The sequence below is a fragment of the Heloderma suspectum genome, chromosome 1 (assembly GCF_057233095.1).
Source record: "Heloderma suspectum isolate Gila_16-S chromosome 1, 16-S_ref, whole genome shotgun sequence".
NCBI classification, from domain to species: Eukaryota; Metazoa; Chordata; class Lepidosauria; order Squamata; family Helodermatidae; genus Heloderma; species Heloderma suspectum.
This window is the reverse complement of record NC_139458.1, coordinates 338497893-338513214: the sequence shown is the minus strand read 5'-3', so window position 1 is coordinate 338513214 and position 15322 is coordinate 338497893. Positions and strand designations below refer to the sequence as shown.

Genomic DNA, 15322 nt, shown 5'->3' with positions numbered 1-15322 from the left:
ATTTCTCTACAAGTTCCTTTAAAAATGTGAGGAGGGAAGAGTAACCTCAGAAGTATCCCCAACAGAACCTAATTCTGCCTTAACGTGACATAGAAATAGGCAATAATAATCAGTTCCCAACACTGTTGGTAAATAATAATGCTGTTAGAACTGCTTAGATAAAAATATTTCTAGATGTGCTAAGTGGTATATAACTTGATCAAATACATACATGAATATTGAGAAACAAAACTACTTAAAAGAAGCAAAATTGGGCTTACTACTTATCAATATATATCTCAGCCTATATGAAAGAAAAGATACTACAAATTTTAATGTGAAGTGATAAAAAAGATGTGTGTACATGACACGATAATTCAGGGGTTTATCGTCTAAGATCAATATAATATGAAAATGCTGTAAACATATGTAAACATTGCTATTACTTGAGGCAAAACATGTACATAATATACATCCCTTTATATCTGCCAAAAGCAAATGCTGTAAATGTTTCCAGAATTAAATGAAGACCCACGTAAATCTTGAATGAAAAAAATATAATTACAGTTTTTGGCATATCTTATAAATGATAAGAGTTTATATTATGCCTCCTGAAAGTATGTGCAATTATGTATTATCTTTTGAGACTGTGAATAGGCCAAATCAAATGCAGATGTAGCCTTGCATTTATAAAATACTCATGGAATTTTCCATTTGTATTCAGTTGACATTGTTGCAGGTTTTCATACTCATCTTAATGTTTAATAAATGACCCCCATATTTGCTTGTTCCTTTTCCCTACTACTTTTCCTTAATATTTGAACACATTCTTAATAATAATAATAATAATAATAATAATAATAATAGCTCGCTTGCTCGCTCTCTCTCTCTCCCCCTCCCTCTCCCTCCCTCCCTCTATATATATATAATGCAAATGATCTTGCAAAAGTTTGCTTTCTCATTTTCTTATACAATAGCAGTGATAAAATGGAGTAAAAGCTTGAAAAGCTTTTATCTAATTCCTCTGATTTTCTTACTATTTTTCAAGCTTTTCAAATAGGAATTCCAGTATTTCTAGAAAAAGAGATACCAGAGCTCAAGTCTGTTCTAGAATTCACATTGATTTAGAAATCCCTTTCCCCAACCCTTGGTATGTAGGTACTATCTGTATTCATAGGAATTGAGATTGACTTAAAAGTGCAAGACCTCTTGCTTGAAGAACTGTGATCCATTTCAGATCAATCCACATCTATGCAAGTTTGGATCAATCCTCAGAATGGGTTGCAATTTAGATCCCGCCATCTCATTCACAAGCCAAAAACCTCCCCACTTAAAATTGCAGATGGGGAAACCAGTAGCAGAAGAAAGCAGTAGCTCCAGCCCAGCCCAGCCTGCTCTAGATGTTATAAGTGATGATTCTGAGCCTGCTCAGAATCAGCACTTCTAGCCAGGATCATGGGATGTGAGGACAGGAAAGAAAAGTCCCTCCACCTCCTCCCCTGTGAGCACTGAAGAGCACTAAAAGTCTCCTGTTGTAGGCTGGTTGGAGTCCTGAACTCCAACTCCCTCTTGTTAGGGGTTGGAGATACACTGCAAAAATTTTGTTGCAGGCTTCCATTTATGATATATTAAATCCAATCAGTTGAATATTTTACCAACATAGAAGCCCTGATAAACACACAGGGCACCTCAAATTGCATTTGCTTCTTCCTTCTGAAGGGCTTCATCCTTCCAAGTTCTGTTTTGCATCCAAAGAGTCAACAAGGCACTTGAACCAGTGCATCAGAATAACCAGTTTTGAACTTTCCTAGAAGGAAAACCAAAGACTATTTACATATGCATGTGCATCTGGAGCACCTATTCAATTAACATTAGTATACATGTGGGGTTCTGGATACTTGATTATTGCTGCCTTTGTTATTTTGCTATATAAACTTGAAAACATACCTGGGATGTAGAATTCTGTTGCAGACATTTGTTTTCTTGCATTAAATAGCATTTCTTGTACTTTTTGGACCTGTTCAATTCTCCTTGATGTTTGATTTCTCCCTTCCCCCAATCTATAAATAGCTGGATATAAAACTTTCCTTGATAAAATTCCCATAAGTTTACTTCCCAAGGGGACTAATGTGGATACTTACTTTAGGGCGCAATCCTATGGGGATAGATGGCCAACTCTGAACACGAAGATGACCACCTATCCAATGTGGGGCAGGAGAAGCACGGAGGGGATCGTTCGCTCCGCACTTCTCTTGCCCTGCATTTGTGGCTAGACAGCTGATTTTGGCTGTCTAGCCGCAGGAAGGCAGAGTACGGGAGGAGGCTGCCGGATGACACATAGGATGTGTCATACTGGCATTTCCACTTTTCCTGCCCCGGAACACCCTCCGGAATGCCCAGTTTTGGCTGCTCCATGCTCCTTAGCACGAAGCTTGGGGCCATTCTGCACTGCCTCCAAGGCAGCGTGGAAGGAGGGGAAGGTCAGTTCTCCAGGAGCCAACCTTGGAGCGTGGGCTCTGAGATCGGTTCCCGGAAAACCACATATCCTATGGCCGTATAGCCGCTGACTAGTGGCCATAGGATTGCTCCCTTCATGTAGAAATTTATTAAATATATTTTATCTTTACAGATGCTCACTTTAGTGTGACATCAACATGACTCCATTATGATGCTGACAGCCATTCTCATTTCAAAATAATGAAGTGTGAATGCTTCAGATTATTGTCCACAAACTGAGGAGTAAATTTTTAAAAAACAGTAACTGAAAAAGACTGGCATGAGAGACCCCCACACAAATACAGAGAACCGTATTCCATCAGAGTTGTTGGTTTTACTGCCAGAGCTTTTTATAAAATACAGAACATCTTGCAAAGAAAGATGTTGAGACGAGAGACCACCATTGTGTTGTCCTTCTGTGCAGAATTGATTTAGCAATATTGTCTTGTAAATATTTGCTGTTGTCTTAAGGCAGGGGTGGCCCCTGGTGGGGCCCCCACCAATCCTCGCTGCTTCTTGATGTGCCACTGAAATTCACAGCAGCAAAAATATCCTTTCGGATTACTGCTGCAGAGTGGTAACTAAGGGTGCAATCCTATGGCCACTAGACCATGTCTAAATGGCCTTGGATTTTTCGGTTCCCAGAATCCAACTCCATGCCCCCTCCCTCGCCACATCATAGGAAGTGCAGCTCGTCCCTGGCTCATAAGAGGGGACTCGTAAGAGGCTGAAAAGGGGGCATTCCTGGGAGCAGAGAGCGGAGGGTATCACGGAAGTGCCGTTACAATGCTTCCTATGCACCATCCAGCTTCCCCACCCCCATTCCAAGGCACCCTGGCTAGACAGCCAAAATCAGCTGTGTAGCCGCAAATACAGGGCAACTGAAATGTGGAGGAGAAGATCCCCTCTGCATTCCACCCGCCCTGCATTGAATAGTAGGCTGCCTCCAAGTTCAGAGGCAGCCAGCTATCCCCATAGGATTGCTCCCCAAGTCAAATTTAGGTTGTTCTCAAGCTAAATTTGACCTACTTACTACTCTGTAGCAGCTTCCTGCCAAATTTCAGCAAAATCAGCAAACCACCAGTTCTTGCCACTACCACCTCATGGATTCTGTGGTGTTCCAGCAGCAGGAGCTTTTTGCCCAAGGGACTTTTTGCCTGCCAAACTTGCCCACCCCTGTCTTTAGGATACCTCTGCACAATTTCCTGCTTTTCTTGTTTTGAACTTTTAAGAAAAACACCATGAATGGCTCAGGTGGTCATTGCTCCTTTGATAGTGACAATTGTGTCCCCTCTGTTGGTTCTGCATATGTTTCCACAGAGGCCTGTAAAGTTGCTGGCTTTAAGATTCATTTATCACAAAGCCTTTTGTATATTCTGAGTATCTTTCCCGAACTGTTAATCAACTATAGGATCAGTATGCTCATATTATCTAATGTGCCAATGCAATAGAAAGACAATAATAAATAACACCAAAGCTTCACCACATAGCCAATTTTACCAGTGTGGTGCTCTGGGGAAGTATCCATAGTTCATTCCTGTCTGCAGGTTTTGAAAAGATCTACCCAAACCCAGTTGGTACAAGGTGATATTCCAGACCACAAGCAACTTGCATTGTGCACAGAGGGAGGACTGGATGGGAAGCACTATCTTCTCGTACACTGAGCGGAGAAACGGAAGTATTGTTGAAGCCAATGGGAATTCTCCACATGCAAGCATGTTGCTTGCAGTGGGACTGGTTCATGCCCTAGTTAAACAGTAGCTTGACATAGTTTGGGTAGCAAGTTGGCCGAAGTTAAAGCAGCTTTTTCTAAAATGATAGCTTTTACGCAAATAGTGTATAATTTCCCCTGAGGAGGAATTTCAAACTAATTTTTCAGAAAATTATTCCTTTGCACCAGTTTGCTTTGCCTTTTTTGTTGTTCTGTGGGCAATAAGTGACATGTAAAAGAGCAGCAAGTAATATATTTGTGACACAGGATCACAGTTTGCATGGATTATATTGTGAAACTATATTTTTATATAGGAGTGGTTTTGCATTTGTGGCCGTTCCAGTATTAAACAAAAGAGATTGGAGATTTTCTCATGGCTGATAATTGTTAACTTCGTAGTCTAACAAAACCATGATTTAGGAACTGCTATTATTCAAGTAGAGCTTGTCCCAAAGGCACAAAACTTCAAAAAGGAACCTTAAAAACAAAAGGACAAGGCACAGTGCTGACTTTGTCAGCCTGATTTGACTTGCAAGCATATATGAAAATTTTGATTCTTTTAGTTGTAAAGGTCACAACACTGAATTATCAGGGACACCCCAGAGAAATTGTCATTAGCCTGTTGAGTCTTGAACTCACTTGAATTCTCTTTATTTTTGTGTGTGATTCACTTTTTTACATGAAAATTAGTCCCATTGAAAATGAATATTTGCATAATTTACATAGAGCTGCCATAATACAAAAAGAGAATGCAAAGCAGCTTTGTTTAAACTTGGCAGAAAGTATGAGGCCTTCTCTTTATCTCTTTAAACACACACACACATTTTTTTTTGTACTTGTAGTTTTACCCAACCCAGGCTTTGTAGTAAACTGTCTGTGATAGAACTGTGGTTTTTGTGTTAAGCAAGCAAAGTGTGTTGTGAAAAAATGAGTTGATTGGTGTTAGCTATCTTAGCCAACCTTTTCTTGTTGTTGAAAAGGTGTTTAGCAATTCCTTCCCACAGCCTGCATTTCAGAAATGATGATTGCTTCACTGTAATTGTTCCATAGGTGTTGGCCTATTAAATGAAAAGAGAGAAAGTAAAGGTCTATTTATTTTTTAAAAGACAGTATCGAATCATAAATCTTAAGCTTTATCTCCTCATCATTGAAAATAACCACCAGCCATATTTATAGTTGGTTTATGTACTTCATTTTTGATATAGCGCATTGTCTAATAACAGCTCGGCTCCAGAGACTGCACTGTGTGAGTGTAAGCCACTTCTACTGCTCACATGGGAGGCCCTCTCCTATCTCCTGTTCCCACAGAAAGCAAGTTCTAGGGTGTATTTTCAGGAATAAAAATTGGGGAGAAATCCTGCACATGCAAATAGAAGAGTCTTCCTTTCATGAAGTGGGATATTTGGGGCAATATCCAACACTAGCAGTTTGCCAGCACCAACCGTATTGCGTTAGGCTAGTGGGAATGACTGCTAGCTCTTGATAATGCAGTCCCGGAAACTAGCTCAAGCTACTGCTTCCAGACCAGGATGCAGTTGCTTTCCCACTAGCACAAGGGCAGCATTGGGTAATTCCCTTGGATCAAAGCCAGTGTCTTTAATTTGGATTGTTAAATTATATTGGTATATTTTATATATATATATACACACACACACACACACAGCATTTTTATATCACCCAATAGCCGAAGCTCTATGGGCAGTTCACAATTTATTTATTTATTTATTTATTTATTGCATTTATACCCCGCCTTTCTCCCTCTCGCAAGGAACTCAAGGCGGCTTACATTATCCTCCTCCTCACCGTTGTATCCTCACAACAACAACCCTGTGAGGTAGGTTGGGCTGAGAGTCTGTGACTGGCCCAAAGTCACCCAGTGAGCTTCCATGGCCAAGTGGGGACTAGAACCCGGATCTCCCGGCTCCCAGTCCGTCACTCTCACCACTACACTACACTGGCTCTCAATTAAACAACAATTAAAGCCATAAAATATGAAACAATAAAATACAGATGATAAAATACAATATAAACGTTTAAAACTACAATATAAAAATAAAATAATAAAACAAGCTAGGAGCAAAAAATGTAAAATACAGTACCAGATAAAAACAAACTGAAAAACTAAAATGCCTGGGAGAATAAAAAGGTCTTCACCTGCCACTGAAAGGAGCACAAAGTAGACACCAGGTGAACCTCTCGGGATGCTCATTCAACAACTGGGGTGCCACCGCAGAAAATGTCCTCTTCCTAGTAGCCACCCACCTCACTTCATTTGGCAGGGGATCCCAGTATAAAGAGTGGTTCTAAAATTATTATGCAACTATTATGCAACTGAGAGCCAGTGTGGTGTAGTGAGAGCCAGTGTGGTGTAGTGGCTAGAGTGCTGGACTGGGAGTTGGGAGATCCGGGTTCTAGTCCCCACTCGGCCATGGAAGCTCACTGGGTGACTTTGGGCCAGTCACAGACTCTCAGCCCAACCCACCTCACAGGGTTGTTGTTGTGAGGATAAAATGGAGAGGAGGAGGAGTATGTACACCGCCTTGAGTTCCTTGGAGGAAAAAAGTCAGGATATAAATGTAATAAATAAATAAATAAACTATAACGCATTTCACATGGGTGTGAACACAGGAGATCCTCCCACTGGATTATATCCATGGTCCCCCATTCTTGGTAGAGACAAAATTTCTACTCTATTGGCAAGTGCATCAGTAGGGCTCTTTGGCATATTTTGTCAAATGAAAAGTTTACATCAAAAACACACACACATTAAAGTATCAGACAATGAAGTGCAGGCATGAGGATATAAAGAGTTATGTGTGTTTCTTCTAAACAGGCGTAGACTTAATAATAGCAATAGTAGTGGTGCTGGTAGAGTAATAATAATGATATTGATATAGGGCTTTTCTAGTGTTCATTATCTGTGTAATCCTTAAATAACACTCCAAGGTAGGTCACAGTATATACCCACATTGTCTGGATGGGTAAGGGATGGCGGGTGGGTAGAGTCTGAAAGTTGGTGCTTTGCCTAAGGCCACATAGTGAGGTTAGGTTTGGAATCAGAGATTGCTGGTTCACATCTCAGTCTCTTAAGGGTGGAACTAAAGATTCTGAGTACCACTGAGTGGGAGTACCAGACCACCTTACCTGTCTCCTGAGAAACCTGTACGAGGGTCAAGAAGCAACAGTAAGAACCAGACATGGAACAACTGAGTGGTTCAAAATTGGGAAAGGAGTACGACAAGGCTGCATATTGTCACCCTGCTTATTTAACTTATATGCAGAGTACATCATGAGAAATGCCGGGTTGGATGAATCAGAGGTCGGAATTAAGATTGCTGGGAGAATTATCAATAACCTCCGATATGCAGACGATACCACCCTAATGGCAGAAAGCGAAGAGGATCTCAAGAGCCTCTTGTTGAAGGTGAAAGAGGAGAGTGCAAAAGCTGGTTTGAAACTCAACATTAAAAAAACGAAGATCATGGCATCTGGCCCTATCACTTCCTGGCATATAGAAGGGGAAGAAATGGAAGCAGTGACAGATTTTACTTTCTTGGGCTCCAAGATCACCGCAGACGGTGACTGTAGCCATGAAATTAAAAGACACTTGCTCCTTGGGAGGAAAGCTATGGCAAACCTAGACAGCATAGTAAGAAGCAGAGACATCACCTTGCCAACAAAGGTCCGTCTAATCAAAACTATGGTTTTCCCAGTAGTAATGTATGGCTGTGAGAGCTGGACTATAAGGAAGGCGGAGCGCCGAAGAATTGATGCTTTCGAACTGTGGTGCTGGAGAAGACTCTTACGAGTCCCCTGGACTGCAAGGAGGTCAAATCAGTCCATCCTAAAGGAAATCAACCCTGAGTGCTCATTGGAAGGACAGATACTGAAGCTGAAGCTCCAATATTTTGGCCACCTAATGCGAAGAGAAAACTCTCTGGAAAAGACCCTGATGCTGGGAAAGACTGAAGGCAAAAGGAGAAGGGGACGGCAGAGGATGAGATGGCTAGATAGCATCACTGATGCAATGAATATGAACTTGAGCACGCTCCGGGAGAGAGCGGAGGACAGGAAGGCCTGGCGTGCTATGGTCCATGGGCTCACGAAGAGTCGGACACGACTGAACGACTGAACAACAACAACAAAGATTCTGAGGCAAGCATGACATTGAGCAACATGTTTGCCATATTACCCTAATACAGGGGAGAATCAATGGGAGGGGAGACAGTGCTTAATTCTTACATCGCCCACTGATTCTCCCCTAACCGCCCCCCCAATCAGTTTTGATTTGCTTTTTTCTCCATCAGGGTTCCAAGAGTGGAAATAAGCCAGGCCAGGTGAGAATTTGCAGGAAAGAATAAGCAGATATGCAAAGGTTTAAGTGTGCTCTCCACCTGTCAGTTCTCTTCAAAGCCTACTCCTCCTGCATTGGTATTACCTCAGCAAACATAGATTTAGGAACACCTATTTGCTGAAGTAATATATACTTCTGCCCTTCTGCCTCACAGCAGCTAGTTCTCAGTCATAGAAAAGTATTCTACCAATGTGTTAACATAAGAAGATTTTGTTTAATAAAATGCTAAAGTCTTTGGCCCCCAAAAGAAGAAAAGTGAATTATGATCCAATGATAAGTAAGCTAAGTATTGGGAAGCAATGTCACACGTCAGGAAAGCAGCAGATCAGAGAATTTTGGAGCGTTTTCAGTTAATTCAGTGGGGCCTGATGAAATAACCCTAGGGTAGGAATTCCAGCCTAAGACTGCTTTGATATGGTGAATAATAATTTATAAAAGCTGAACAAATAAAGCTTGGAGTTCTATTTGCCACTAGTTACTCATTTTAGGATTACCTTTGCGACAGGCCCTCTGATAACTTCACAGTGCAGTGACATAGTCAATTATAGGACCTGATAAGAGAACTACTTGAAATCTTCTTAAATGTGACACCATCAACAGCTAACGATTCAAAACAAATCCAGGGTTCTATGCCTTTTTCCTTTAAATAAATAAATAAATAAATTTGGAGCTTTCCCTAAACCTCATGTGTATACTTTTTCAAATGTGAAAAACTCATCTATATACATATCTGATAGATTATATTGGCTTTATTGTTTTGGCTGTCATTGCACACGCAATAAATTTTCAGAAATTCTAGGAAATACAATGGGTGGGGTAGATTCTATATCGTTACCATAGAAAACAAAACACACACACACTTTTGTGTCAAATACCCTGTACATTTTTTAAATTAAAACAAAAGAAAGCTTCTTTTCTAGGCTTTGAAAGCCAGAAAATAATTTAACAGATCTTGTACAACACTGGCTTCACAGGAATCTTTTTGATGAAGGATGGTTACAGAATAAATAAATATTGACCAGGTTCACATGTAATGGCAGCAAATCATGGGCTAATTTGCCATGGTGCATTCCGTGACCATTTTGAATATTCACGTAACAACTTCAGAACAGCCCGATGGGGGTTGAATATTCAGAAAAGCTGTGAAATGCACCCAGTACATCCACCCACAATTAACTCACGATTTGTCACTGCTACATGCGAAGAGCCCTGCGAAGTCTTCTCTCTGACGTAGCCTTGACTTTTAATTACTTTCTTGATAATTGGAGACATTATTTAGAAATAGAGGGTAATGACAGCCTTCTTTCCTTAACACAAATTGAATTCATATAAGTAATCTTCCAAACAGAAAATCATTGATCCAAGCTGTTTTGTAGACCTAAGTCATTATTTCATCATTTAAATTGCTAAGCCAACATCCGTACCTTAGATTTACAAACTCAGATCACACTGACATATTCCTCCACATAGTCATGTGTGCAGGAACATGAATTCATGGGGGGGAGGGCTTGTGTGGAACAGACTGTATACACACCCAGTAGTCATCCCATGACTGCAATTCTTCTGGAAGTAGTGATCACAGAGATGGTTGCCAACTCTCCACACGGATCCTGGTAACCTTTCTCCATGGTGTAGTGTAGTTCTGTGCACTGCTGTGTGGAGGAATTTGGCACTAAGACCTAAAGACTGTTTTAACTGACAGAAAATTAGTCATCTTCAATAGCTGGAAGTTTAATCAAGTAATTTTTTATACAATTACAAGCTAATGATACTGTAGAACATTTCTCAACCCTAAGACCTGGGGACAGGTATATTACTAGGAGGGGCTAAGCAAAGATCTCAATAACTTGAATATTTTTGAGATCTTGAACTTTACAGTAACTCCATATTTCAGTGACACTGTGATAATGGCTTTGAATATTTGTAAAGCAGGAGGCACCATATTAGCCCTGCTTCTGCTGAAGAAGTGGAGCAGTAGTTGGGAAATACACAAATATTTGTTAGGCACATATGAACATTGGTTTTTTTCCAAGGTCAGCTGTTTGCACATTCAACACCACTTAAGAGTGAAAACCAAAACCTTTACCAGAAAACTAATGAATAACCCTGAGAGAAAAGGAATTAAAATCTTCAAGGGACATCTTAAATCTGATTGAAAATATGTCAGAAAAACGATGTTATCTGCATAATAATACAGAGACCTTTATGTCCACAATAGAGGGAGAGACATATTTATTGCCTTGCAGCTTGGAGACCACAATGTTGATGTAACAATTGAAACAAAAAGGGTGCCAAAACAAAGTGTTGGTGTGTTCTCCTAGAAGACGGGATGAAGTCATTCACCTTTTCTAATTTATTTGCTTTTCAAGTAATTTTTAAAAATCTCCTATATATCTTTTCAAGAAGAAAATTATTTAAAGCTTCTTTTCTTGCTTTCAGAATGAATTTACTGCTACCTTGAACTAACAATCATTTTGCTGTTAGTGAATGCTTTTCATTTTATGTTTTATATCTCAATGAAGAAATTACAATTTAGCTTTCCTTTTGTAGGCCAGCTCCAGTCCATTACTTCCTAGCCCATCCCTTCTGTCACCACACTCCAAATTAAGATTGGCAAGTACACTGGGCGAAGCACAGATTCCTCTGTATTCTCTTCCTACTCAAAATGGTAATGTAATATACTTTGTTTCAGTATTCAAATTCAGAAGCACCCCTTTGCTTCTGTGATTATATTAAATTAGCTTTCTTGCTCAGTTATTGGCTTTCTGTAAGTTCTCGACATATGTTTAACCTATGCACATTGTACTAACATATGTAATGCAGGCACAAAAGAGATGAATTACCAAATCAAAATTTAGCAGCAATTACTCAAAGCAGTAAGAAAAATCAAGGATGAGAAATGCTACTCATTTCATACTGCTATATGAATCTTGACTATCCACTTAAAGTGGATGTTAATCCTGGACCCTGTCTCCACAACAACGGAAAGAGAACCAAAGGGAGGCTTATCGAGCTTTTTCAAGGAATCAGCTAGTATGCGCGCAGGGCTCCATGAGCGAGTGCACCCCTCCAGTATAAGTCATTTCAGAGAACATACTTCCAGGTGGGGGAATTGGAGTAAACGTTATCAGACTGGCAGGGGCTGCTCAACCAACAAGAAAGCCTCACCCCAATCCAGGCTCTCCTTTTTCCTTCCCCTGATACTCCCGTAAAGCGATGGATGGAAGCCTAGCCTCATTGACCACAATGGGAGTTACTTCTGAGGAGATACCTTCACCAAGCTGTGCCCGAGTCTGCCAATTGTTTTTTTTTCTCCCCCTCTAAAACCAGTATCTCACTTTGTCACTATCACGTGGTAGCACTAATGCGCAATAGTGACATACTGAGAGATAGGGGGCATAGCTGTTGTTAGACAAATGCGTGATAGTGATCTAGTGACATTAAAACAAAACCTTGTAGGTGTGATTTTTTAACTTCTTCCTTTCTGGATGGGTGATTTCTTTCATGTATCTGTGCCTCTATCACACATTTCTCTATCATGCAAGAGCTCTATCACTCTGTCACGCAATTGCACATGATAGAACGATAGCGCAATTGCGTGATAGAGCAAACCTCTATCTAGAGAATAGAGATTTCTCTATCTAGGGAAATCACCCGTCTAGAAAGGAAGAAATTTTTAAAAATCACATCTAGAAAGGGGTTTTTAATGTCACCAGGTCACTATCACACATTTGTCCAGCAATAGCTATGCCCCTGAATAGTTGCCTAGTGAGGTAGTGAGATAGGGGATATAGGTATTGCTGTACAAATACAAGATAGTGACATACTGAGATAGCAAGATAGCAGGGAGGTGTAGGAACAGCCGACAAAAGAGACATTTTGGTTTAACACTTTTTTTTTTTTTAAGAAGTTAGAGGCTGCCCAGAGCACATCTATACTTTGTGGGGTTGGCCACCAGAGTTTAGTGGTAGGCAAGGTGAAGTAAATTACATGAGGTAGTGCAGAACTCATGACGGCCAGCGCTGAAATGGTGGAAACAGCAGGGAAACACAGGTGGGGAAAACATTGGGGCAACACCCCTTGACTGGGGTCAGTGAGGTGAAAGACACACTCCTGGGCAGGGCTATCATGCCAGAGTAAATGTGGAGGGTGGTGCACACTGCAACAGAAGTGCAGACAAGCCAAATTAAGGAAACAATTGGACTAAAAGTAGTCTTAGAAGAACTGGTTTTTCATCAGGAAACTCCAGAGTGGCTGCAAGATGGCCACGATGTCATGTTTCCATAACAACGTCCAAACGTAGCCAGCTCGGAGTAAGTTGCTCATGGAGACAGACAGACACACACACACACACACACACACACACCCCGGCTAGTACCTGGCAGGAAAACGCACTCTCTGCAGGGCTTAGAGCATGCACTGTTACCGCTGCCTCTGCCTTTTCCAAGATAAGGTCCTTCACTTTGGGGGGGAGGTTTCACAGAAACCCAGTTCATATGTCATAGCAGCAATTTACTCCGGAATTGCAGGGACGAGTGGCGTGTGCAAGCCATGCACTCGTTTTTACTTTTAATTAACAACCCAGGAACGCCCCTGTGAACCTGGATCTCTGGATGGTTTATGGGTTAAACAACCCAGAGTTAACCCAACAGTTGCCCATTGTTTATTGTTGCGTTAAACGCTCAGTTGTTTAATCCATAAACAACCCAGAGTTTCCAGGTACATATGTCACGTTAGTTGATATTAATTAATTAACGCGGAAATGAGTGTGTGGTTCATGCACTCTACTTGTCCCACAGTTGCTAGGTTAAATCTGTGAACCAGGTCAGAATCTGAGAAAACACAGCAGGCTGCAAGCCTTGATTCTGCTTGTGAGCATTTGAGGAAGAGTGTTTGCCTATGCAAATACCTCTCCTTAAATATTCTCCCAACATTCCTAATAATCACTCTCTTCTGATCATTACTCTAATATTGCCTCACAAAACAAAGGCTCATACATTTATGCAACAGTGTCCTATTAACCTAAATGGTTAAAGAGTGCAATATGTTAATAATTTATAGCTCCCCACGCTTGGGTGAGATATTGTTCTATATCCTTGAAGATGCAGCCAGTGATAGCATTCTTGACAGCAGCTCAGTTTCAAGCAATAACCCCATCATTTGTCACAATTGCATTCATATGTCTATAATCCCATTATTGGCAGGATTGACTGTGTAACAACTCTTTTAAAAAGGAAAATACATTGTTTAAGACAGGGAAACAAAGCTTAAGAAATATGAACAATATCTCAAATATATATTTTGAATGGATCTTTCAAACATATGACTTGAAAATCAAGATTCCAGGAAAAATCACTATAAAATATTGGTGATAGGGAGGCATCGTTTCATAAATTTTCCCATGAGAAAGATTTAGGTGACACTGTAGCTCCTGACTGTTGCTAACAGGCTGCATTGTTATAAGCCTCATGCTGTATAACAATTGTTTTCATAGAGACGTGGGAGAATTTATTAATTTTGCACATCTTTCACCATCAACTATAAACTGTGAAGAAAGGAATCTGTGATATATAGACTTCCCTCTTAAGGACTGGTTGATTGTTGTGGTATTTCACCATAGGAATGAGTAGCAGGTGTAAGTTTCAGTGTTTCCTCCTTTACTTTATATGCTGAATTGTTTGTTGTCTTTCAGAAAGTTAGGCATTTCTGTGATTCTTACTTAAACTAAGCTGTCACTTATATAATCGGTTTATAAACTCCCTAAACAGGATTTGTTAATTTTTGCTTATCCTGATACAAAAAGAACCTTCCAGTGCTAGTGTTTATTTTTTCCTTCCTGAAACATACAACTTTCTCAGGGTATTTGGAGAAGGTGCTCAATTACCCCATAGGCTCTTAGTATGTCAGCAGTAAATACATGTTTTTTTCTGTTCTTTTGAAATGGAAATATATGTACTATGCCTTTAAATTTTTAAAATTTTTTAACTTATTTTACTGCTTTAACACTATTCAGTGAAACATTTATAACAGCATATAGAATTGTACTATTTGGCATATGCATATTTATGAAATTTTCAGAGGAGTTTTATTATTTAAATATTTTTATTTATTTTATTTATTATTACATTTATAGCCTGTCTTTTTTCCTCTTGCAAGGAACCCAGGGTAAGTTAGGCTGAGAGTCAGAGACTGGCCCAAAGTCACCCAGTGAGCTTTCATGGCCCAGTGAGGACTGGAACCCGGATCTCCCGAGTCCCAGTTCTACGTTAACCACTGCACCACGCTGGCTCTTTTTAAGCCAACTTTTAAGATGATAACCCTTCCAAGATGTCTTACAGAAAATAATTGCATTCATTTACTCAGAAGTAAGACCCATTGTTTACTGGACATTACTCCCAGGTAAATGTGTATAAGATTGCTGCCATAAAAGTGATGTGAATACACTCAATACTAGAAAGAGAGCTGCAAACTGATGCACCCTGTGCTACCTTAGCACATATATCTTAGGGTAGTATCCAGTGCTTCCCAAATGGTAGTGGGATCCACTGCTAGTGCAACAGGAAGGTAGTGGATCCTTAAGGAAAGAGAAACTAGCTGAAATGCTCATTTCCAGAATGGGGCAGGTCAGTGGAACTCAGAGAAAGGGAGATCTGCTGACCCTTCCTGTTCCGGAAATTAGCGTTTCCACTAGTTTCTGGGCTTGCTTTAGGAGACAGCAGCTTCCTGTTGTGCTAATGGTAGGTCACACTGGTGCAGCAGAAACTGTGGCAGTATAGGAACTA

General features: G+C 40.3%; 1 protein-coding gene across 10 annotated transcripts in view; it reads left to right on the top strand.

Annotated features, from left to right (window-relative positions):
• Nucleotides 1-15322, top strand: part of AHI1 (Abelson helper integration site 1) — a 129457-nt gene that overhangs the window by 54591 nt on the left and 59544 nt on the right. For all 10 annotated transcript variants that reach the window (XR_014786698.1, XM_084827604.1, XM_084827601.1 and 7 more), the window contains exon 19: nt 11091-11208. Coding sequence is in view for 9 of the 10 variants with exons in the window: in XM_084827604.1 (XP_084683730.1) it covers nt 11091-11208 (118 nt within the window). In the remaining variant the exon portion in view is untranslated. The remainder of the gene's footprint in view (nt 1-11090; nt 11209-15322) is intronic.